This window comes from Echinococcus granulosus (assembly GCF_000524195.1).
Source record: "Echinococcus granulosus chromosome Unknown EG_S00001, whole genome shotgun sequence".
In the NCBI taxonomy this organism is placed as follows: Eukaryota; Metazoa; Platyhelminthes; class Cestoda; order Cyclophyllidea; family Taeniidae; genus Echinococcus; species Echinococcus granulosus.
In genome coordinates, this window is record NW_020170381.1 from 1,170,317 (window position 1) to 1,193,135 (window position 22,819).

The window sequence follows — 22,819 nt, forward strand, 5'->3', positions numbered from 1 at the left end:
ACCCTTTAGCATAATCTGACTTGTTTTTTTGTTAACAAATTGTGCATGAACACGGGTAATTAATCTATCCAGTAGTCTTTTTATCCATGCTCATATTTGGGGAGATTTAATAAGCTGTAAGATGTAAATAGCAAGCAATTAATATTACAAGTAAAAAAATTAAATACAGTTTATTATTCTTTACGCGTTAATTTATCCGCATATTTATGATAAGTGTGCTTTTAACGAGTCAACTGCGAGGCGGGTGGTTCGAGTTCCCGTTTCTCGTGCTTCGGTGGGTTACTTTCGTGAAAATGTCAAATAGCCTTGAATCACTTCCTCAGACATCTTACTTAAGTCTGGCCAGGAATTTGGTTGGATGTAATGATTGGATTCAGGTATGTATTCCAAGTGGCACACCCCACACTGTGTACAAACCAAATCAATAATCATGGAGTGTACTTGATATGATTTTATCATTTTTTAGATCTCGCGCTTATGCGCCCTGTGCTTGCCAAATGATTTTAAGACAGGTTTCATCCTTGATGGTGATCGACAATGTGCTCTTGTCAGTCTAGGGATATATCTTATTGAGTCAGATCTCAACGTAATGTGTGATTAGACTGTCTTACCTACCACTAGTTCATTGATAAGATTTTGCCGTTATTATTGAGTGCTCAAAAGGTGCTTGTAAAGTGTTCTATGCCTTCCACAGAGATTCAGTCAAAAAAATCTGAGCGTAAGTCATCTGATGTTTAATCTTCCCCTATTTAGGTTTGCCCGATGCGGAGTGCTTTGCATTTTGCCTATCAAGTACACTTACGCAGGTGGCCGTCCGTTACCCACCATCTTTTGATAAGGTTATTCTTTCATGGCTATCTTATACCACCAGCTCGAGAAACTATTCTATCAACCCAGCCTATGGTTTTACTGTATGCCCAATCGAGCCCCTTTCAACTGTTTTTAGAAGTGTTTATCACATACACTCGTTTTTTTTTTCACTAAGAAGACATGCGCACGCTAATTTATGGATCTGATGCCCTTATTTTTACTAGCATAACTAATATTTTTGCGTCGGCATTATGTAGGAACCCAGTTTGGCTGGATCTTGTCATTTATCATGTGGTGGCAAATATCTCGGTTTCAAATAACTTGCTTTACTGTACATCGTGCTGCCTTTAGATTATAACGACAATTTTGGAATCCGCTCAAAGTTTAATCTCAGCTCTCGAAGACAACTATCAACAGTTAATTGAACCTTTCCAAACTTTGACGAATTTGATTCTTCAAAAAATCGGTGGCGTTTCTCCTGTGCCAACGCCTGAATCTTCTTTGTTGAATAGCGCTCAATGGGCTTGCATTGATCGCGTGTGTCTGTTCCTGGCGCCTTCTCTGTTGGGTCTTTTGCGCGGACTTGGCCGGGCATTCAATCCTAGCAGTTGTTATCCCAGTATTGTCTCGGCTCTCTTCCCATCCACATCGGGTAGCCCAAGACGATGTGGTAACATAATGAATCAGCCAAATTTCGACCAAATTAGGAGATTTTTTCCGGATTTTCGGTCAATAATTCCACAGTCGCTTGCTAATAAGTTGGGACGGAACAAAACTAACCACGAATGTGAGCTAATATCTAGGCTCATTTTTTCCGTCATATTCACTTCATTGCCCTTTGCATGTGTTTTAGTTGACCCAAATCAAACTTTTTCTGTGATTGAGTAATTGCGATACTTATTTTGGTTGGTCTTCTATTATCAATTGTTAAAAGGTATTTTCATTTGTTAACGCCGCTTATTCGTTTTTACTAAACACAGTTTTCAGTCATGCCTACCTTTTAGCTGGATTCCTTAATGGATTGTCCAAATTTTATAAATACGCGAATGCCTGTTATCGATTCCAGTTTGATTAATTACGCAGCCTCTAAAAAGTGCTGTACCTCTCTTATCACTTACAACAAGTGTGGTAAATTCTTGCTTGCTTGTAAGCGATTACTGAAAATTGTGTATATATCTCCTATAAGTCCTAAGCAATCCTCAATCAACCTGCGAGGCCTGTGGTAAGCTTCGACCAACAGAAGAGGGGGATGCTCTGGAAGAAGAGGCATCAATCTCGGAGACCGTTTGTTCGGCCGGAAAGCGGTGTTCCTTCACCCACAGGAATGGTGCTGCATCCTGTGTGGGGAGCGGTCGTTGCTGGTTAAGTTGTAAGGGCAGTGAATATCTGCTGTGCAGTATCGGTTCCGTCTACGGTAGTCGATTGCCTCACCGAGCTGTCCTCAATCCTGATGAGGAGGACGACTGTGCAGATCTCGATATGGTTACTTTTTCGACTAGTCATATGAAAGCCATTCTGAAGATGGTAAGTAATTACTGAATGAAGCACTGATTGTACTGCAAATGCCTGCTACTGCTTAGACTAGTCAATTTCATTAATTTTGCACTTCAGGCCACGGTTTTTCTTCAAGAACGTCTTATTAAATGGCTTGACGCATTAGCAGCCCTTTTCTGGCAGGTAAGTAAATAGCATTCACTTAGAGAAAACTTGCGGACCTCAAAGAGTTTGGCTATTGTTAATTGCGCATGCAATCAGTGGTGAATAGTTGATGTCGATGGTTTTAATTACGACGGAAATGTGAATTTAAATTCATGGCTGCGATTTTCATGTAGCGTAAACATTATCGTCGGTCAAAAGGATGAAATTATTTTTTTCAAACGCTTAGAAGTCATGCAATTCTAAAAGTGTTTATGGATGTCAAACTGCAGTTTTAGACTGGAGCAAATACGTTTGTTCTCTTAAATCCCTACTTAAGTGCAAACGCCTTATTGAGATTACGGCTACTTAGTTTCGTTGACATTAAACGAAAGGATATAAGTTACCATGACATCAATGCCTTAAGTTCCTAAATATTCCTTTGTAGCATCGCCAGCGAGGAAGCGCTTATCCCTATCGCTCTTTTAGCAGTTGTTTTCGGCTCTGCTACCTCCTTCTTTTCCGTGATATTTTACGAAATAAGAAACAAAGTAAGCTTTCAGCTAATTAGTACATCACTTTTCTGCCTTTTTCTATTAAATAGAGTGCTTTTTATTTCTTTCGTAGAATTTACCGAAAAATTAGTGTCTACTGTTCAATCGATAATTGAGGATATTTACTCCACGTGCTACGTTGAGCAGGTAAATTTGCCTGCTGAAATAGCATCCCAAGTGGCTCGACGTTCAGCAACCTTGGCCCATCCTCGGGATATATATCGGGGATGGGGTCCCGAAGGTTCTCTTAAGGCCTCATTAGGTACTCGGCACCCACTATCACCTGGTACGGATGAGGGAGTTGACGAGAGCACTTTAGCGATACTCGACTCCTCCTTTCCGCGCAATGATCAGACTCTCATAGATGATGGTTGCAGTCACAAGCAACCAAGCAATAATGAGGTTTGTGACTTCACTCCTTCCTCTCGTTTATCATGGATTCCGAATCTGTCTGACAAGTAGTAGTGACGTGCCTTTTGTTCTACGCACAGAACTTGATTCGAGCTCTTTATTTTTAGACTCCAATTGTGAACTCATGGTTAGCCATTTTAATGCAAATCGAATGGAGACGTCGGCTCTGATTTTCATTTTTCATTATGCACGATTCTGTATGCATTGATATAAATAAGCCTGTAATCTTGTTGTGATGCAAATGAATTAAACGATGTGTAATCATTTCAATCACCACGCCTATTCGTTTGATGTTATCGCACGCTTTCTGTCACTTTAGTGACCTTACACTGTCAGTTTTCCAGCACGGCTTAAGGATTTAGCAATGTAGGCTATATGTTTCTCGGTTTTTTTTCTCCGTACGCAATCTATTCGAAGAACGTACCGATCTTCTGATTTTACTCCCGTCAGAAGAATAGGCGCTGTGTCCGCGTGCTCCTGCTCCGTTGCTGGTTTCCAAAAGTTGCTACGCTTTTAGACATATTGACTTCGTTACTTCATCATGCAGTGTCTACCAGACAGGCCGGAAGTGAATCCAGGATATTATAGAAGTATCTAGGCGACCACTTTGACACACGTAATATCGGTAATGTGCCGGTGTTCGAAGTCAGAAGAAACATATTATAATGGGACATTTTTTTGATTTGTCAATGATTTTTACCATTGGCGAGCCCATTTAATTTTACCCAGTGGTGATGTGCGTCAATGGCGATTTAATTAAACTTGCTTTACGACATAATGTAATTAATTCCACTTGGTTTGATTTTCTCATGTGTGTCCTCGGGAACTTAGTTCAGTTTACTAATTGTACCGCGGTTCGGTGTGCTGAAGTTTAGGTGATCAATCCATTATTGGAAACAGGCTTGTTTTATCAAGATGCTGTTGTGAACAGATGTGAGTACCTGAGCGAGTTCGAGATTACTTTTTCCTTCATAGTCGCGTATGCGACTGCAGCACCTCGGGCTTTCCCTTGTGAAATACCAAGAAATAAAGTTCTTTCAACTAGAGATAAATAATAAACTGTGTGTGTTTTAAGTTTAGCAACCGATATGCTACCTCGTTTCATCACAGGTAGTACGCTTGGTATCACGATGTCCAAAAAATAAAAAATTCAACCTTTCTGTATCTCCAATGTTTATTATTTCCCATAGTGATTTAGCATACATGTTTTTTCATAATTATAGTGAATTGTGCGAACAAGTAGTGAGTTTTATCAGTTGTAAGGAAAGCCCATTGAGTTTTATGCGTCTGTTCTCATGATCACTATGAGATCTTTAAATAGCTTTTACCTAGGCTTTCTTTGACCTTAAACTGCTTCAGTCACTTGAAATGTCGTGACCTTACTTTTATGTGATGTTTCATAGCATTTTTCCTAGTCCTACATTTCTAAATGCTTCATGAGTAAATGCTTTTTGGAAAAGCTTGAAAACAGGTTCTGTTTTATCATAGATCATAGGTTTACTAGTCTAAATCTTTTCGAAAGATCATTTCACAAAGGGAATATTAGCAACGTGGTGTTAACCTATATGTTGCTAAAACCTATAATTCTTGTTTATATTTCTATAAAGTAATTCTGAAGGGGGGAAAACCCGGCGAGCGAATTTATAAAATGAAATTTCATTTGATGTTAAGTTTTACGCTTGTTTATTAATGGTTTTGTTGTTTTGGGTTCCCTGTAGACTGGCGAAGCTGCCTACCAGTCGCGGAGAGATATCAGGCGGAGCTTCTTCCTGCCTGAATATTATTCCACTGACGGCACCAAGGACGTGCTTCTCCCGACCGTTCGTCTGCAACAGTCATCCACTCCTCTGCGCCTCGATCCGGATATGGTGGCTGCAAAAATGTTTGACTTTGAGCTGGTCACTGCTTCTCTTGCGGCCTGCCTTCAAATACTTACTCAAATTGCCACTGAATACAAGGGTTTGTGCATTTAATCCGACTTTGAGCCAGTCTAATTAACCATCATGCCTCTTCAAATTATTTTCTCATCCCTCCTTTGGGGAACTCCTTTTGAACAATTTGGTCATGTTTGACTGTGTTTGCATCATGCCACTTTTGCCATTTCTTAGATGCGGAAAGTCTGCTGAACCGTCTAACAGAGCGAATGAAATCGGCGATCGATCCACCAGCTGCAGTATTAACGCCGACGACTCCGGGGTCTTTCTCACCCTCGCCGTACGAAACAGTTCGAAATGGTGGCACTCTGCATGGCGAGTTGAGCAATCATTACCGCGCCTACCGCCAGCAGCAGTCGAACGCGCACGCTGGTCTACTCGTCGTGGTGCTTGAATGTGTGGGCCGACTGCCCCAGCACACTCCCTACCTCTCCAAAACTGCACTAGACTGCCTTAGTGAATTCCTCCTCTATCCAAGTCCCACTCTGAGCAAACTCAACCGCAGCGTATATCGTAACATAAGTAGTCGAAGGTCAAATGCGTCTGCCAGCATCAAGGTACGATTGTACTTTCCGCAAGACTTCACATATTGATCAGAATGGCATATGCTGACATTTTACAATTTGTTACATGAATTCATTATGTACATTCAATTGAACTGCATTTTCGTTCGTATGGGGCAAATTACAATTTGTTCCCCAAATTTGAACAACCATCGCAATGGATCACATGTCCCCATGCTGAACGTGGTTTGCCTACATGATTTGCGGCAACTGTTAACTCATGCATGAGTTCGACATCAGCTACTGCGATACTTGTTCGTTTTTTACAGGCGTCCCTAATACGACCTAATTTGTGCTACGAGAATTCACTTATTTTACTTGCATGCAGACCAGAACTGCAACTTTGGAACAGACTGGACACAGCAGACGTCCTCATCGAGCCCAAAGACTCCTGGATAAAATTCGCGGGACAGCAATTCAGAGTCTTTGCCGGTAATCCATGACGTACTTTTTATTAACTTATCGGTGATCTGTGCTATTCTGTGCAAAAAAACACCCAACATCCTTTCCACTTCCAAGGCTTAACGGGAAATTATGCAAATGCAAAAATGCTAGCTTTTATCTAATTGCCGGCTGGTCTGTAAAACACGTGAATTGATTTTACTTTCTTAAAAGATGTTACTTGTCTCTCTTTTTCATAAGCAATGATGCAATCGAGGATTGTGTGTAATTCGCTTTGGTTATGTTATTTCCTAAAACATGCGAAACCACTTATTGTATTTTCTGATAATGAACCTCTATAATGGGTTTCACGTTTTAGAGTGTTGCTTACAAACCAGAGCTATGTGGATAGTCTCTTGGCGGAGCTTTCACGGAAGTTATACAACGCTACCACTGAAAGTGATAGGTAAACGTTTACACCTATAGTTTGATTCATGCTGTTGATGATTACCAATGGACATTCTTTTCAGTGGATCAAGTATTTTTGTGTTTAGGAAAATTTGGGAAGTTGGCAAAGACCATCTTTACGGTTAAGCGTACTGCTTAGAACACCTATTTATTTTTAAATGTTTTAAATGAAGTTCAAATTATAAGCAGCCATCTTAATGGCCAGACGCCACTGTCACGTCAGGCATGAACACTCGTGTCATCACATCTCATTGAAATCGATTGAACGCTTGTGAGAGGCGGCCTGCAACGTGACTACACGAATATTATTTTTTCATTCTTTCGTACTAGCTGTGCGTTTTGGCAGTATGGAATAGCGTTCTTGCATTATTGAAATTTCCCTTTCCATTTTCACAGGGACACGGATTTAATCTACCAAAATGTAATCCTCACCCTCGGTTGGATGGGTGTAGAGTTGGCCAATGTTCCTAACACGCAGGACCAAGTTCTGCAACTCATTCAACAGTGTCTTGAAATTTCAAGTGTTTCTCTCGAGCTCACTGAAAAAATTACTGATCAGTGTAGTTGTATGGTAATTGCTGGATGTGTAAGTTTGCTCACTAACCTTTTGGTGGCTCTTTAATCTCATTCCTTTGGTAAAAATACTAATTTTCTGGCGACTTACGCCTTCGACCGTCGTCGTTATGCTGTTTGTGCTTCCAAGCTATGGTTTTTGTACTTTTTTGACCGAATGGTATTAAGGCAAATGCAGGAGGATTAAGACCATCTGGTCTCCTTTAAATGTTTGCATTAGTGCGGCTTAACTCCTGCTTTAACCCACTACATATTGAACTTTTGTGTATTAGCTCTGTTATCATAGTGATTATAAGCGTCATCTAGATAACCTTGTATGCCATCATGAAATTTCAGTTGGCAGATGACGTGTGCATCTGGTGGTGCTCTTTTGCATCCTTAGGTGTCATACATTTTCTTGTGTGAACACTACCCATGATTGTGCTCTGATAGCATAAGTTATTCTTTAATTTCCCTGATACATTAGTTTGTCGTCTTGTTTAAAACGATATTCTTCGATTTTTTGCTACAAGCCCTATAACAGTGGTTTAAATGAGTGATATTTTGCCTACAGATTTCACCCGAATTAGCCGGTGTAGTTGATGTTGGCCTACGGATTCGGTCGTTGTCGCTGAGCCGCGGCATTGTTTCTAAGTAGTCGATAGAAGTGATTCAGTTCAATTTACTTTGTTACATTTTCTAGCCCCGTGAGTCAGTGCATAAAAACACTGTAAGTGGGAAAAACCTACACATTCGCATCACGATTATGCATTCACTTTCACCAAGTCTTTTTAACAAATATCACTATGTTCCATGCACCGACAACGGGCTACATCAATTTAAAACATGGGAGATGTATGCTTCGTACTGACTTTATTCCGCTGCATTCCTAACCACCAAAATTTAAGCACCCTAAAGGTTATTTTATTTGGTAATTTTGAGCACACCGTTTCATATCAGACCTGGTCGACTTTGTTTCTGGGTTGGTGTTTTTAGCACATTTACCGTTTTTTGGCCGAATTCATCGTTATTTTTTATCTTTTAATATGCAAAGCGCGGTAAATCAGAGGCAACGTTAAGCTTAACTGTCCGTCTTTCGTGTGCACATTATGTGAAGAAATAAACTCCTGCTTAGCTTCCTGATGCGTTGATCGGCCTCACACGTTCACATTTATCAATTTGCTCCTACTTGTCGTAGTTCTGTCCCTCTACGTGTACAAGTTATTATGAACGTTGCTTCTCACAACCTGCTTAATACTGGGTTGCATGTCACCACTGTCGTACTAGATTTTGGGGCACAGTTTACACCTTCGTTACCTTCTTGTGTCCAGCCTACCGTCTACCACCAGATCATGGCGCTCTTCATGGATCGCAGTGTCAAATCGGCCAAACTCTGCCTCTCCTCTGGTCCCATTCCTGACCCTGAGAATGAGTAAGTAGCGATGAATTCCTAATTTCACTCTGAGCTCGACTTTATTTAGGCTGTTTACGATCTCGGCATCGGTGAAGTGCAATTGACAAAGCAAAATCGGTGACATGCTTGTTCTTAATTGTTGATGTCTCATCTACTACTTTACTTTTTCGTTGGGAAATTTTTAATTCAAATTTTCGTAAAATTTATTGATTAATGTGCACTGTGCGATTGATAATCGTGTCAACACCTTTCAGATGCTTTTCTAGTGACACTTGAAAAGTCTTTTTGTTTCAGGGTCACGCATTACCCTTTGCTTTTCATTCACGTTTTGATCCTAATTGTGCACTTTTTATTAGAAGAATTGAAATAGGTTTTCTGCTCCTTACCGTTTTTGCTTATTCTAACCTTTCACGATGTGCCACCGAAGTTATTTGTGGTTTTACAATCATTCACAAATTTTGTAAACTCGTTCAAGGGCAAGGTTTTGACCCTCCGCTTCGGTTATTTGTGCGCCTCGCAGGCTGTTTATCTCTTAACGGAGCGTTTTCATGCTTTTCGTAAGACTCCGGTTTCCAGATGCCACTAGCCAGTTGAAGAAGTTTCTCTTCTGTGTAATTTTGTTACACAGACGTATCGAATAATTTTTATGGGTTTTAGCTGATTTCAATCAACCTTTTAGGTGTTGGCCGAGTTTTTTTCTTCAGTCTTCCCTGGCGATGCATCTCGAGCTTGAAATTTATTTGTGAGATTGGGTCGGTGCTTATTATGATAAGCAATATTTTCTTTGTACCGGTTTCCTTGTAGACGTATGTTTGTTAGCGTCATCAATGGACTGGCTAACATGGCCGCCTGGATTCAGGGTGAGGCGGAACTGCTCGATTTACTCGGTCGTCTACTGGAGCACTTTGTTCAGCTCGACGTAGAGCTACGAATAGATCTAAAGAATAGGGAGACTGTAAGTTGGCTACCTGCCTCACTACCTTAAGCTTGTAATGTGTTAATTCTCTGATTCCAGCATTATGGTTAGATCTAAACACAAGGGTCTGGATTTCCACAATCCTTTTTTTGGTTGAAGGTCTCTACATCTTACTGCACAGACTATCTCATTCCAGTTATCGCCGTGGTAAGTGAATTTACAACTATCCATTGTAAGGCAAGTGTTATGGCTTTGTGTGAAATTTTATTCAACCTTTATAATGCTTTTACACTTTGATTTCATCTACTGCTTGAAGAAATGGCTATTTATACCTACACAGCTCCTCTATCGGTTGCCACCGATAACCAACCCGAAGGTTCGTCTGAGGAAACTTTTTCGGGACTTTTGGTTTTACAGTGTAGGGCGTGATATCATCCAATCGAATTCCAGTAAGTCATTTCCATATTCACAAGAATGTGTGCACATTAATATAACGCAATTTATTGTTTTCAAGTAGCTTACGCATACTAGGTGGATTGGTTGCCCCCCATGATTTTGTTCATACAACAATAGTATTTGTTATAAAATAACACAATCAAGCCTATGAGCTAGCTATTACATTATTTCACTAAATCCTCTTTATTTTTGGAAAATTCTGCACTTGTAACGCGTGATGGTAAATTTGAACGTGGCCTATTTATTTTACTTCTTTGGATTTCTAAGATGATCAGTCAGTGCATTTGGATCTGGCTTACATTGATATAGGTCCTACTTTTACATTACGTAAGGTGGGAATGGAAGCTGATCGCGTATTTCATTTATAATCGTAGAGATATTCAATCATGTACTTGATCTAGTAATTCTTAGTAATTTCCACACGGGAAGTAGTGGACAAAATTTCATTATTTTTGCATATTCCAACAATCCTTATTGCACCTTTTTTTCTTACCTTAAATGTCTAACATTCCACAGGCGCCCGGAATTTGGATTTGAGTTTTCGTGAGATAGCCGCCAAATCCCCAACGCTACTCAGCAGGGAACCTCTTCGTTCCGATTTACAGTACGCCGAGTCTAAAGTCATGAATCAGGTTTGTTTGTGAAGTTTTAAAACACCCTAATGGTTTTCTTATTTGTTTTACTTTGCTCTTGCAGAATTTGTGCATGAATTGGCTTTACTTTATGAAAACTGATCATCTCTCGTGCTTTATAGTCACTTTTTCATGCTCTTATATTTTCATGATTGCCTATCAGATGCTCCCCAAAATTGGTAACCCGACTGAAATTTGGCTTCTCTAGTAGGATACATTTCATCCTCATTAGTTTAAGCCAATCAACTGTTTCGACCTAACTATGTCGCTAACTCTAAATATCCGTCTTTTGATGCCCCGGATGCACCTAAACATTTGCTCACGAAGGTACTACAAATCTCTAACATTCACGATTTTCGTATTTACTAAACCATCCTTCCTCATGATGGGTGTGCATGCAGTGGACTTCGTTTGATTTTTACGGAATGTATGAGTCGTTGCTCGAGTGGATTGAAGAGGGAGACGTAAGTGTTCTGACCTCAGCACCCGCAAGCCCCCCCGTTTATGCGGCCTATTTGTTGGTTTATCTGTTGGTATCTTGACAATCGAGTGCTCTCTCACGCTCTCACCGCCCTGAAATGCTGTTTCGCAAATGTTTTCTCAGTACTGTCGATGCAAACATCATCGTGTTGTTTTATTTGCCTATTTTTCGCCTTGACCCCCTACAGTTCTCTTTGCATTTCTAATGAAATATCATCGTGGTTTGTTTTGGCTTCCTTCGGTGAAGTGTACGATTACTCTTCTCACTCAATAGCTAACTTATTGAACTTTGCATAATTTTTGTTGGCATTGCCATTTTTAGCGAGTTTAAAGCAGTACCTTTCGCCAGCGTTGATTTGTTGCAAGATTTGATGTGCGTTGTGGTCTGTTGTTGCGCGCTGGCAGTGCAGCAACATTGTGGCGCTGCGGTGTGCGGTTTGCCCAAATAGAGAATTGGAATGCACTTGTGAACGTACACATCGGTCAATTTTTATCCGTAGATCTAACGTTACTGCTTTGACTTTCTTCCAGTTGAGTTTCCCTAATATTGTTCCCTCGTCTTCTTAAAAGAGACATTGCGGGGTATTTATTATCTTGTCACACGAGTTTTAGGCAACTCAGCAAAATTTAAGGGACCAACTCTGCGCCATTCTCGCTCCAACCGCGAAGTCTGGGGGTTCGGACAGACCTACCGCCACCAGTATTAAACTGATGAGCATCACCCAGTCTGCCTACCTGATGTCTGTCTACCAGTTGGAGTCGCTTCGGTTCGTTTTCAGACTCTGTTCTTACTAGTGGGCTCACTGGTGTCAATTTCTGACCGGCCATTGTTAAGTCGATATCTATGCTCACTAATATTCAAGCCTCAAAGGCAGTCACCAGTACAAATCCCCCAATTTATTATTTTTCTACCATATCAGATCAAGATTCAGTCGTTTATGTAGCATGGAAACTATTTACCCTAGACTGATCCATACGACTGGGGTTATGTATTCCCTTTTCAGCAATTCCTACTTTTATTTCTTATGCCAGTGAAAACTTTAATACGGCTTCTTTTACTTCTTTAGAATTGAACATTCCAGTGACTTAGATGCCTTCCACAAAATGTTCCAGTACCTCGAAGACAGCACAATTCGAGCGGATAAATCAGGTAATGAATACCATTTGCTAGCAAGGTCCTTTTAGGGTAGTACATAGCCTTATGGGTGTTTTGTGGGATTTGCGTGGGTGTTTTTAGTGCAGATTGTTTTCCAGTATTGCTGGCATCCTGAGCCTGAATACGGGGAATTTCATGCGATATTCCGGGTTAGTTTTTCGGTTTTTAGATCGTTCATTGGGACAATTTTTGTTATTCTCATCATGTCTGAGCAGTTTTGCAAGGTGTGTTCAGTTGCTGCCAAATTTTATGATAAATTTACCACATCCTTGTAGTAAGCAGGTCATTCCTGCCATTCCTTTTTAGGTCAGGCTGAATTAGGTTTAATCCCTTGTACTTACTCTTAGGTTTAGTATCATATTTCGAAGTGTTTGTTTTGCTTTGATTAATTGCATAATACTTGTAGGTTGACTGCATTTGCTTTTCAGATATGTGGGCTTGTATTATGCAAGTGGCTGTGCGGATCTTTCAACGTCTGCTCCAACGCTTAAGCAATATGGTATGGGTAGATTGTCAGTTTTTTACTCCACCGAATGCTTTGGTTTGCTCCTCCTTGGTGTTCTAGTTTTTCATCAAGATATCTCCTAGTTATTGTCAAACAAAATCATTCATGGAGTTACCACCCGAATCCTAATTAACTCAATATCTTTAATTCATTTCCCTATTTAAGTATCAGCTTTATTTCTAGCCCTTTTCATCTAATCCTTTTGAGCTCAGCGGCTTCTTCATAGTGTGATCATCAAATCGTTTGACCTCAGAATACAGTGAGCTTGTTTCATAGAGTTTCGTACTGCCTCTAGCAAATCTGTGTTAGCCTTTTTAATCATGGACCAAATCATGTATTTATGTGATAGCTAACTAGACAGGCTTGTAGTCCCGTTTTAAATGATAGCCAATTTTTCACTTATCTACCCTTAATTCCCAGCATGTTTTTCCTGTGCCCATTCGATTCGACCAGTAGGCATCGCTTAGCTCGATTACTTCCAGTGTTTTATTGTCTCAGTATATGTGATGTCTTCTTTCACACCGATTCGAGGAATTCCTTTGAGACATCATTTCAAAATGTTGCTTTTTTAATTGGACATAGCCAATGGACGTCAAACGGGAGGCGATTGTCGATATGCATGCCCAGTTTCTCCTGGTAAAATTCAACCATATTCAGAAGGGTGTCCGCATTGTTGCTGATCAGTTTTTGAGTGATCTGGCAAGAGCGTAAGTCTGGTTTTCAAACCGGTATCCAATTCTACTGTCTAATCAGTAATTCCCTTTTGAAATAAACACTTTGCATCATTTTACGTGAGACTAAATTTAACCATTTTTTTGGGGTAAAGTGATTTAAATGCCTATGTATACTACAAAATCGCAATGCGTGCACACAAACCCAACCTTGAGCGCGTTTGATTGTGCTCGTTGATGTTACACGTCATTTGCTTCGTGGCCTCTGAACACCCATCTCGTCAATGGTATTTTATCTCTCTCGTAGTCATTTTGCCAACATGTTTGCTTTTTGAGGAAGTTTACTGTACCGCATCGTCAAACGTTTACGCCATTATGTACTGGTGCTAAATATCTGAATTAAAGTTAACGTGAAATATTTGAGTTCATTTTTTGTAAGCTTACGCCGAAGAGTGATGTATCAACAAACTGGCAACGATCGACCCAAGTAATACACTTTTCGAAAGGCATGTAGTATGTCAGTCGGTGATGAAAATAGTGTTGACAGCAAAGTGGTCGTGGTGGACATACCAGTTAGTGACAAGTCACCTCCTCGTTCATTTTATTCACATTTGGTGCTGATTCGTGTAATCTGGTTTCCGTAAAATAAGCCAAATTTAGTACTCATCAATGCTATAAGGATACCTTTTTGCAATTTCGTAGATGTAAGAAGTTGACTTTTTAATTCATGGACTTGATGATGCCTCTGTAAAATTCCAGATTTCCCCACGTTATGTGGAGCGGAAGTGTTTTGTTCACCATGCTTGATATTATCGAGCTATTGGCTCAATCCCTGGAAATCGTAAGTCAAATTTCTCATCTGAAATGATTAGCTAATTTTCATCTTCCGAAATTTAGCTTCTAATTTCTCCACAAACGTATTCTTTGTAATAAGGCTATATTCCTTTTTTACTAATCGAAATAAACGCATCAAATCGGTGACATTTTGTTACATTTTTACACCGGAGACATTTTAATCTAGTCTCAATGGAGCAAAAGTACTTTTTGCTGAAATCCAAAGTGTTGCTACTTTATCAAGTTTTCATTGCAATATTACCATCTTAGGATCATTTTAATATTTTCCAATCTGTGGAGATTGGTGCGGCCTACATTACAAATACCTGCAAACATAGAAATATGTATGTTTAATCGAGTGTCAATAACGGTTGAACTGCAATAGCCGACCTAACCCGTATCATTTATCATATTTACATGAACGATCTCATCAGTCGTAAAGAAATCGATGTAGAGACTGACCATTTTATCTTTGAGCTTGCTTAAAAGAGTGCTTACTCCTATGCGCCAGGGTATGAACCAAGTGCCACCTGTGTACACCGTTCCCGACACCAACTTCGTCCTCTCTGTTATGGAGACGCGTCAGGATCGGCAACAAATCCTCTCCGATTTCGTAAAGCGCTGCACCTCGGTCATTGAGGAAGGTCTCAAGTGGGCCCCCGGATTGGTGCGATCGCACCTCGCCGAGTACGCTTTGCAGCGGGAGCACTCCTGGCAGGGTCTTCAGCGCCACACCGGCCTCGCTCTCGCATCCGAAATAGTTTTTAATTTCAACGGGCCTCCTAGTCGTGTCATTCATCACTTTATGGTCAGCCGTTTAGTCTACTTTCTTATCTGCTCTTCTGTACGTATCTTATCCCTCTTTTGGATAGCGATTATTATTAACAACGCAGGTATCAGCTTATTACTACTGCGATTTTCGATATTCATGGTGGCTTATTTGTAACGGAATTGGCTTGTGATGGTCGTTGTCATTTTTTAAGGTTACTTGTTCATTATAAAAGAACTTCAATGCTTGTCACAAAAATTTGAAATGATTGTCTTTCATTTAAATCACAAATCCTCTTTTTGTACCAATAAATGTGTTTTGGTTGTCTGATTTTTCAGCTTGGAGTGCTAGAAAAACGATCTAACTACGCAAGATACGACTACTCAAACTTCGTGTGCAATTTAACTTTGCGAAGCAAATTCCTTGGTCAGGTTAGTTTTGGTGTTTTTCAAAAAGACTAAATAAAATTACTGTTTTCGTGGATGCTCTTTTGCATTTTAGATCAATGGATTGTTGAAAAAAAAATTTGATTTAGATCGTATTGCTACAGATGCCATTCAGGAATTTGAGGATGCCTGCAACAAAGGTATCCATTCTTTCTTTTGTAATTGCCTTCTCCTTTACTGCTTTTACCTCCGATGCATGCTCTTTTTGTCATCTTAGCTAAGGAACATGGTGACACGTTGAACTCTAAAAGCACTGAATTCGAGGCTATAGAAGCGAGCCTTTTTACGATCACTGCTCTCCTGGTGGCGCGTGAGGAACAGCCACCGTCCTCTAAAGCCAACTGCCGCGATGATGTCACGGGGACGGACACTGGGATGTGCTCCTGTACCGCAGCTTTCATCAGCGGAATGCAACGGAATCAAGCGTTTGTCATTCAGGGTGTGATGGTGAGGCGTCTTCTGCAGCAGCTCTGTCGGGCACCACTGAAGATCTTCGATCCAGCTATGGTTGAACTCTCCATCTCTTGTTGGTACTGGCTTTTAGCGGCTCGTACACATCTTAAATTACAGGTAATTTTCTTCATATCTTTGTTAATTGAAGGGGCAAACAGTATTAGGAAGTGCAGCATAGCTTATTTGAACTTAGCTTTTATTTCGCTAGTGCAGTTAAGGTCATTTGTGAGGTAGTGATTCTGAGAAACCTTTCAGTACTTTGCTTTAGTGATATTGAGATTGCTAAAATAAGTGTCTGAATGTATATTTTGGGTTTTTAATTGCTCTAATTAGTTTGCAATCATACCACCCCTCATCCCATGTCCTAACGCAGGAAGTACATGATATTGATGGTGGGTGACAAATCGCTAAAATAGCATTCTTATTGTTTGATTTAGTTCTGGAAGCAGTGAGTAGACACTAATTGGTTAATTTTTCATAGTTTACAAGCGAAATGAATGCCGCGTGGAAGTATACGGTGGATCAAGGGATGGGTGCGTTCTCCGATGAGGCAGACGGCTTAGATAGGGATAGTTCTTTCATAATTGTCTCCGATTGGGACACATCATTATCTGGAAGGACTTATGCTTTGCCTCATTGCCTCTGGGCTGATGTAAGTTGTCCTTCCTTTCCTTCCTATTTTGACGTTGGTTTCTACAAGTCGCGTAGGAGTTAGTTTTTTTTCAGTTTCTTTCCGAACGCTTATATGTAGCTCAATCATCAAGTCAGGAGGAGGTGAAGCTCTACATTAGCCTTCTTCAGTATAGCCTTTCTGGGGAAGTCGATTACTTAGCTCGTAGTAGGACCAATGGAGTTGGAACTGATGTCAACAAAGTGGCGAATCCGGTACGTGCACGTCTATCGCGCTCCATGACAGCAATGGGTGTTCGTTTTCGCCTTGCGAAGATGGCTCTTGGTTTGCTTCACAGTGCTGCAACTGCATATACCTATCAATCCGACGTGGCAGACAATTTATCCACCGGTAGTGGTACCACCGGTGTCGGTGGCGTAGTTTCAGCAAATGTATCCCCCACTGCTATGGTGGGCGTGGGACAAACAGGAATAGCTGCCTCCTCTATGGGGACTGCAACAACCGTAATAGGTGGTGGGAGCTGGACAGCTTCGAAAGCGACTCCTGTGCATGCCGCTCTCACTTTACCACCGATTGTGAGATTGTCACTCCGGGAAAAAGTGTACTCGACTCTAATAAACTATTTCAGGTTTGTTTAAACGCTACTATTCCTTATTTTATCTGCTCTCATTCAACTCCATCAATTCCTCTCTTGTTTCCATTAGTTCAGAGCCATCGTACCCTCTCCAAACCGGCATTCATCTTCGAGACGATATCCAAGTTTTGATAGGCATCCGCAGCGCCATTAATATGGAACGTCGTTATCTTTCCTGTCGTCGCTTGATGCGTGAAGAGGCCGAAGCTCTAACGCAGACCTCGGTTCACGGCGGTGCATTCGGAAGTTCAGATGTGAGCCCTCCGATATCCACGCTCAATCGCCACGACACAAATACTATGACGACCACGAGCGTTATTCTGCCAGCTGGACACGCTGTTGTCACTAGGTGTTCGAGCTTTCACACGCCTACACCCCTTACTCAATTTGTACAGGCCTCTACCAGTCCGGTTCCTGTTGGCAGGTATCGTTCCAGTGGACCCGCTCCCCATGTGTCCACGAATACTAACAACGATGGGCCGGGTAATGCTTTTTCCTCCTGCCCCTCGGGAATGGGCAACAGTCTGAGTCAACTAAAATCGTACGCAACATATGCAGGAACTGTCTCCCTCCTTTCCAAACGCTCTTCAACGCTAGGTATGCTCCCATGAAATCAGGTATTTGTTCCATCGGACTAGATAAACAGGCTGTAAAAGTGGTTACTTTGCTTATTTGATCTAACGGCTGAATTACGCAGATAAAAACCAAGTATCCTTTGAGTTTACTTTTCAAGAGCAGATATTGTAGCCTTAATGACTTGGTTTCTTGTTTCGTCTATTTTTCTTGTTTTTATGCATTGCCCTATCTGTTAGACTTTAAAGTTGCTTCGACAAAGCGTTAAAATTTCACTTCGCATAACTTCGACTCTCATGCAAATTAGACAATGTGTACTGCTAATGCACTTAGCGACTCGGTTCTAGATGCCCTAATGTTGGACATACTTTCGTGTTTTTTGTACATTGTTCCACCTGTCACTGTTTGTCTCCAGGTAAACGAATGGCATCTTCACCAGTCAATGAAGAGGCAATAAAGTCCTTCTACATGCAAAAACGGGAGCTTTTGCTACTTTTACTGGTAACTGGCCTCTTTATTGCTATTTGTACGCGAGAACTAGCTGTGTGTTTGTAAAGAAATTGGTTATGGTTTCCACTGGCTCCAAATATCACAAAAGTGTCAAACATTACCAGTGACTGGAAACTGAGATCCTTAGTTGTTTGTTGGGCGTGAGGATTATACTCCAATGGTACTGACATCCGGTTCTCGTTTCTGTCATGGTAGGGTAATTTTAAATTGCTGTGTAATATCCATTCCGTGTAGTTTTATGCAAACCTATGTGATTTCATAGGCCACGGAGATAGAACGTCTGGTGGTGTGGTACAATCCGCAGGGCAGTGCAGAACTCACTCTACCGGGTGAGTCGGATGTGGAGGTCTGGCTGCGGAAGGAGCTACTGCGCGAGAAGAATCCCGGCAACTGGGCCCAACTGGCCTGGGAATTCTGTCCGGCTGCTGCCATTTTCCTCCAGCGTCGGTTCGTTTATCCCACTCACATGCCGCGCTTAAGTGTAATGTTGCTGCATAGGGACAAAACAAACTCCGATCGTTACCTTCCTATCTCCCATCTTGTGTCAACGTGGCATATCTTAATTTACTAGCGCCTCGTGCAATGGTGCGATGCTGAGTTTGTTTTACTTTTTACCTTTATAAGTTGTAACCAATGGCAATATTCCGTCATCCGCTATTAAATTTTAGTTAGCTAAACCCTAACTTGTCCTTAAACCAAGTGGAAGATATGTATGGAGTCGGGTATTTCACCATGCACTCACGGAGTATTAACATTCACAATTCAGTTTATCTGTTAAATTATTCGTCATGCAACATCATTCACGATGTTTGGTCTGCGTGTTACTTTCCAGAGCTTAAGGATAGTGATCACGATTCTTCTTGCCAGGTTGCGTGGTTCAGATCAGGTCCGAGAGGAAGTGAGTCGTCTAGTTCGCCAATCGCCCACTCTGGTTTCTCACGTTCCCGCGGCTCTCCAGTACTTAGCCAATCCCTCTAACATCGAGGCCGATATTCCTGAGGTTTTTTTTCCTCTTTATGGTTTCGGTTTTATCAGATTTCTATTTCTTTTTCCTATAAGTTTATTCTTCGTCACCAAATCCTATTACTTTATGTTCGGGTCCATCAGCTTTGTAACATTGCGTTGCTTATGGATTTCCAATTTTTTGCATCTGCATGTAATTGTTCAAATACTTAGAAAACTAATTCCATTCCCGTATTTTTTTTCCTTGGATCTAGCTTTCACATATCCTTTCATGGACCTCAGTGGCTCCAGTAACAGCCATATCCTACTTTTCACGCATGTATCCTCAGCACCCTCTCACACACCAGTACGCTGTCAGGGTTCTTGCCTCTTACCCGCCCGAGACCCTGCTCTTCTACGTGCCCCAGTTGGTCCAAGGCACTCGATACGACAAGGTACACTTGTGTATTAATCCGTAGATCGACAAACCGTATGGGGATCCACCCTTTAGTGAAATAGCCACTCAGATCATTTACAATTTTGATTTTGGCTTGCCATTATTATTAATATTGGTTTTCCTGTATAGCTGGGCTACATGTCCGAATTCATTTTGAGCTCTGCACATCGTTCACCGCTGCTTGCACACCAATTACTATGGAACATGAAAACTAACATCTATCGGGATGAGGAGGGTCATGATAAGGATCTCGATATTGGTTCGCACTTGGAGTGGATGTCCGAAGAAATAACCAAGCGTTTCTCGGGACCTGCACTTGAGTTCTTCAAACGCGAGTTCACGTTCTTTGATCAGATAACTGGTGTATCTGGTGAAATCCGGTAGGCTTTACTACGAATTCTATTACATTGGGTTAGTGTTGCACGTTGTTTGTGTTGATCATTTCGCTCCTAGACCGTATCCAAAAGGCTCAGAGCGCAAGAAGGCCTGCTTGGAGGCCTTGGAAAAGATAAAGCTTCAGCCAGGCTGCTACCTGCCCTCAAATCCGGACGCGATTGTTCTCGAAATCGATTACAATTCGGGTACACCGATGCAATCTGCTGCCAAGGCGCCTTATCTGGCCAAGTTTAAGGTGCGGATTTTCCAATTTCTCTAGTTTTGAAATACATGCAATTAGATGATGACAACGCGAATGCTTTTGCAAAACCTAAAAAGGCCTCCCTTATCTTCCAAATCCATCAAATACTATTGAAAAAATCACCGACCGAAGATTCCTGTTGCCAAGGTTTTAGACCTGCTAGCTAAAGTATGCTAAAATTCTTAATGGATTTTTACGTGAAGGTTTTGTGATTTGGAAATAAAAACAAAACTTTTTAATACCTCATTCCTTGTAAAACTTTGTTACCGATAGCAAACTCATGGTGCTATTGGCTGATCTTTTCCACTTAATATATATTTGCATTCCGTGCCAATTTACAGGTTTCCAGATGCGGCATTACTCAGTTGGAGAAGACGGCTATTCAGGCGGCGTCAGAGGCGGCCTCTGTCGCCGCAGTGTCAGCGTCCAAAGGCAGTCAAAGACCTACCACGGAGGCTCCTGCGCCTTCGCGAAAGGATTCCCATATTTTCTCTCTTAGGAGTCCCTTGTAAGTTCTGCCGCTGGAGTTGCGGTGTTACTGGCCTCTACTTTCCGCCACCTGTTACTGAATTCGCGTTTATTCACTTCTTAATTTCGAGGGGATTTATCAATCTTACACACAGCCTTACTATTTAGAACTGTCACGCTAGCTGCTTAACCTCAATAGCATTTAGACCTGAATTTAGGTTCGTGCAGTTTAGCACTCAAGGAGTGTTGTTCACTGTTTGATAGTGCAGTGTAGCTGAATTTATTCGATTCATTCTAATTCTCTAGTGCTCGGACTCGCCGACAAACAAGCACAACGAATCAGCCAAACATTGCTAAAGGAGGTGAAAATACGTCCAAGAGCGAAATAGTAAATCTACACCAGCAACCTTCATCCACTTACTGGCAAGCCTGTATTTTCAAAGTGGGAGATGACGTACGGCAGGTAGATCTTATTTATGTGTTTCACTTTTGTGAGCAATTAATGCTGATCGGTGCTGTTTTTCAACAAATTTATTTCGCAAGGATATTCTAGCGCTGCAGGTCATCCGAATATTCCAAAACGTTTTCAACCAGTACGAGTTGGAATTATTCCTCTACCCTTATCGCGTGGTCGCTACAGGTCCGGGTGTATGTTATTGTAATTTTTATCTTATTTTCTTTAAACAATTCACCGGTTAACTACTACCTTTCGCAGTCTGGCGTTATTGAATGTGTTCCCGATAGTAAGTCACGTGACCAGATTGGCCGTCAGACAGACAGTGGCATGTACGACTATTTTCAGAGTATTTTCGGCGATGAGACTACACCAGCATTCCAACGAGTGAGTTATATTTAAAACAGCATCCAGCTTTTATGAAATTTTTGAATACTTTTTACTCTCTGCAATCTTCAATCCCACTGATTAGTTTGATTCTGTCGAAATCTCTGTTTTCGTATGGGTATGTAAAAGCCGCGGGTCGTATACGATTTATTAACACTTTTTTTCTGTTTCACAGGCACGGAGGAACTTTGTTGTTAGTATGGCAGCATATAGTGTAGTGTGCTACTTGTTGCAAATAAAAGATCGTCACAATGGCAATATTATGTTGGATAAACAAGGCCATATAATTCATATCGGTACGTTTAACGAATTTTGACGTTTCAACTCCTTGGGTCAGTTTAACATCCCTCCATTATCAATTTTCATCATATAGGATATTAAAGGTGAACAGCATGCACAAAGGACTGATTTTTGGTTTTCAGATTTCGGCTTCATGTTCGAGAGCAGCCCGGGCGGGAACCTGGGATGGGAGCCAGATATTAAGTTGACTAAAGAGATGTTGATGATAATGGGCGGAACGACTGATAGTCCGGCTTTCCAGTGGTTCGAGCAGCTCTCGGTGCGCGCCTTCCTAGCACTGCGGCCCTACCGCGAAGCGATAGTGGCGCTGGTCTCAGCCATGCTGGATTCGGGACTGCCATGCTTTCGAGGGCAGACGATTAAACTGCTGCGCCAGCGCTTCATGCCCAGCCTCTCTGACCGCGACGCTGGCAATGCCTACATCCGCCTCGTGCGCGCCTGCGTCGACCACTGGCGCGCCAAGTCTTATGACATGCTGCAGTACTACCAGAATCAGATTCCCTGCTAGATAGGCAGAGGCGTTCTCCCTCCCTCCTCCCATCGACCTTTGTTGTGTTGTGTATAGTGTTAACTACACTGATGACTCATTCTCTCCACCTCGATGTAATTTTGTGATAACTTTTCCTTACTAGCGATTAAAAATGCACATATTTTTACCTGGCAGATCTCTTTGTTTTCGTTTTATTCTCGGAACCAAAAGGACGTGCTCTAACTTTGATTGCCTTGCTCTAATCACCCGATCATACCGGTGACTACGTTTTTTATTTTGGCGACAGAATTCTGGAC

General features: G+C 41.4%; 1 protein-coding gene across 1 annotated transcript; it reads left to right on the forward strand. All coding sequences in view use genetic code 11, as the record gives it.

Moving 5' to 3' along the window:
* Window positions 1-293: 293 nt before the first annotated feature.
* EGR_00138 (Phosphatidylinositol 4-kinase alpha) lies at window positions 294-22,541 on the forward strand (the record flags this gene model as incomplete). The annotated part of the gene is made up of 43 exons (XM_024489387.1): window positions 294-377; window positions 467-547; window positions 622-718; window positions 754-839; window positions 1,162-1,462; window positions 1,997-2,334; window positions 2,422-2,487; window positions 2,894-2,996; window positions 3,073-3,401; window positions 5,129-5,369; window positions 5,519-5,901; window positions 6,236-6,339; window positions 6,668-6,754; window positions 7,153-7,342; window positions 8,640-8,740; window positions 9,527-9,677; window positions 9,798-9,845; window positions 9,979-10,087; window positions 10,611-10,726; window positions 11,819-11,973; window positions 12,274-12,356; window positions 12,791-12,861; window positions 13,450-13,574; window positions 14,298-14,379; window positions 14,884-15,216; window positions 15,480-15,572; window positions 15,643-15,727; window positions 15,805-16,157; window positions 16,522-16,692; window positions 16,767-17,299; window positions 17,376-17,902; window positions 18,294-18,379; window positions 18,651-18,835; window positions 19,256-19,388; window positions 19,606-19,785; window positions 19,917-20,167; window positions 20,241-20,418; window positions 20,766-20,932; window positions 21,199-21,355; window positions 21,436-21,540; window positions 21,608-21,733; window positions 21,909-22,029; window positions 22,156-22,541. The coding sequence occupies 43 exons, from the start codon at window positions 294-296 to the stop codon at window positions 22,539-22,541; spliced, it is 7,701 nt and encodes a 2,566-aa protein (XP_024356065.1).
* Between the last annotated feature and the right edge of the window lie 278 nt (window positions 22,542-22,819).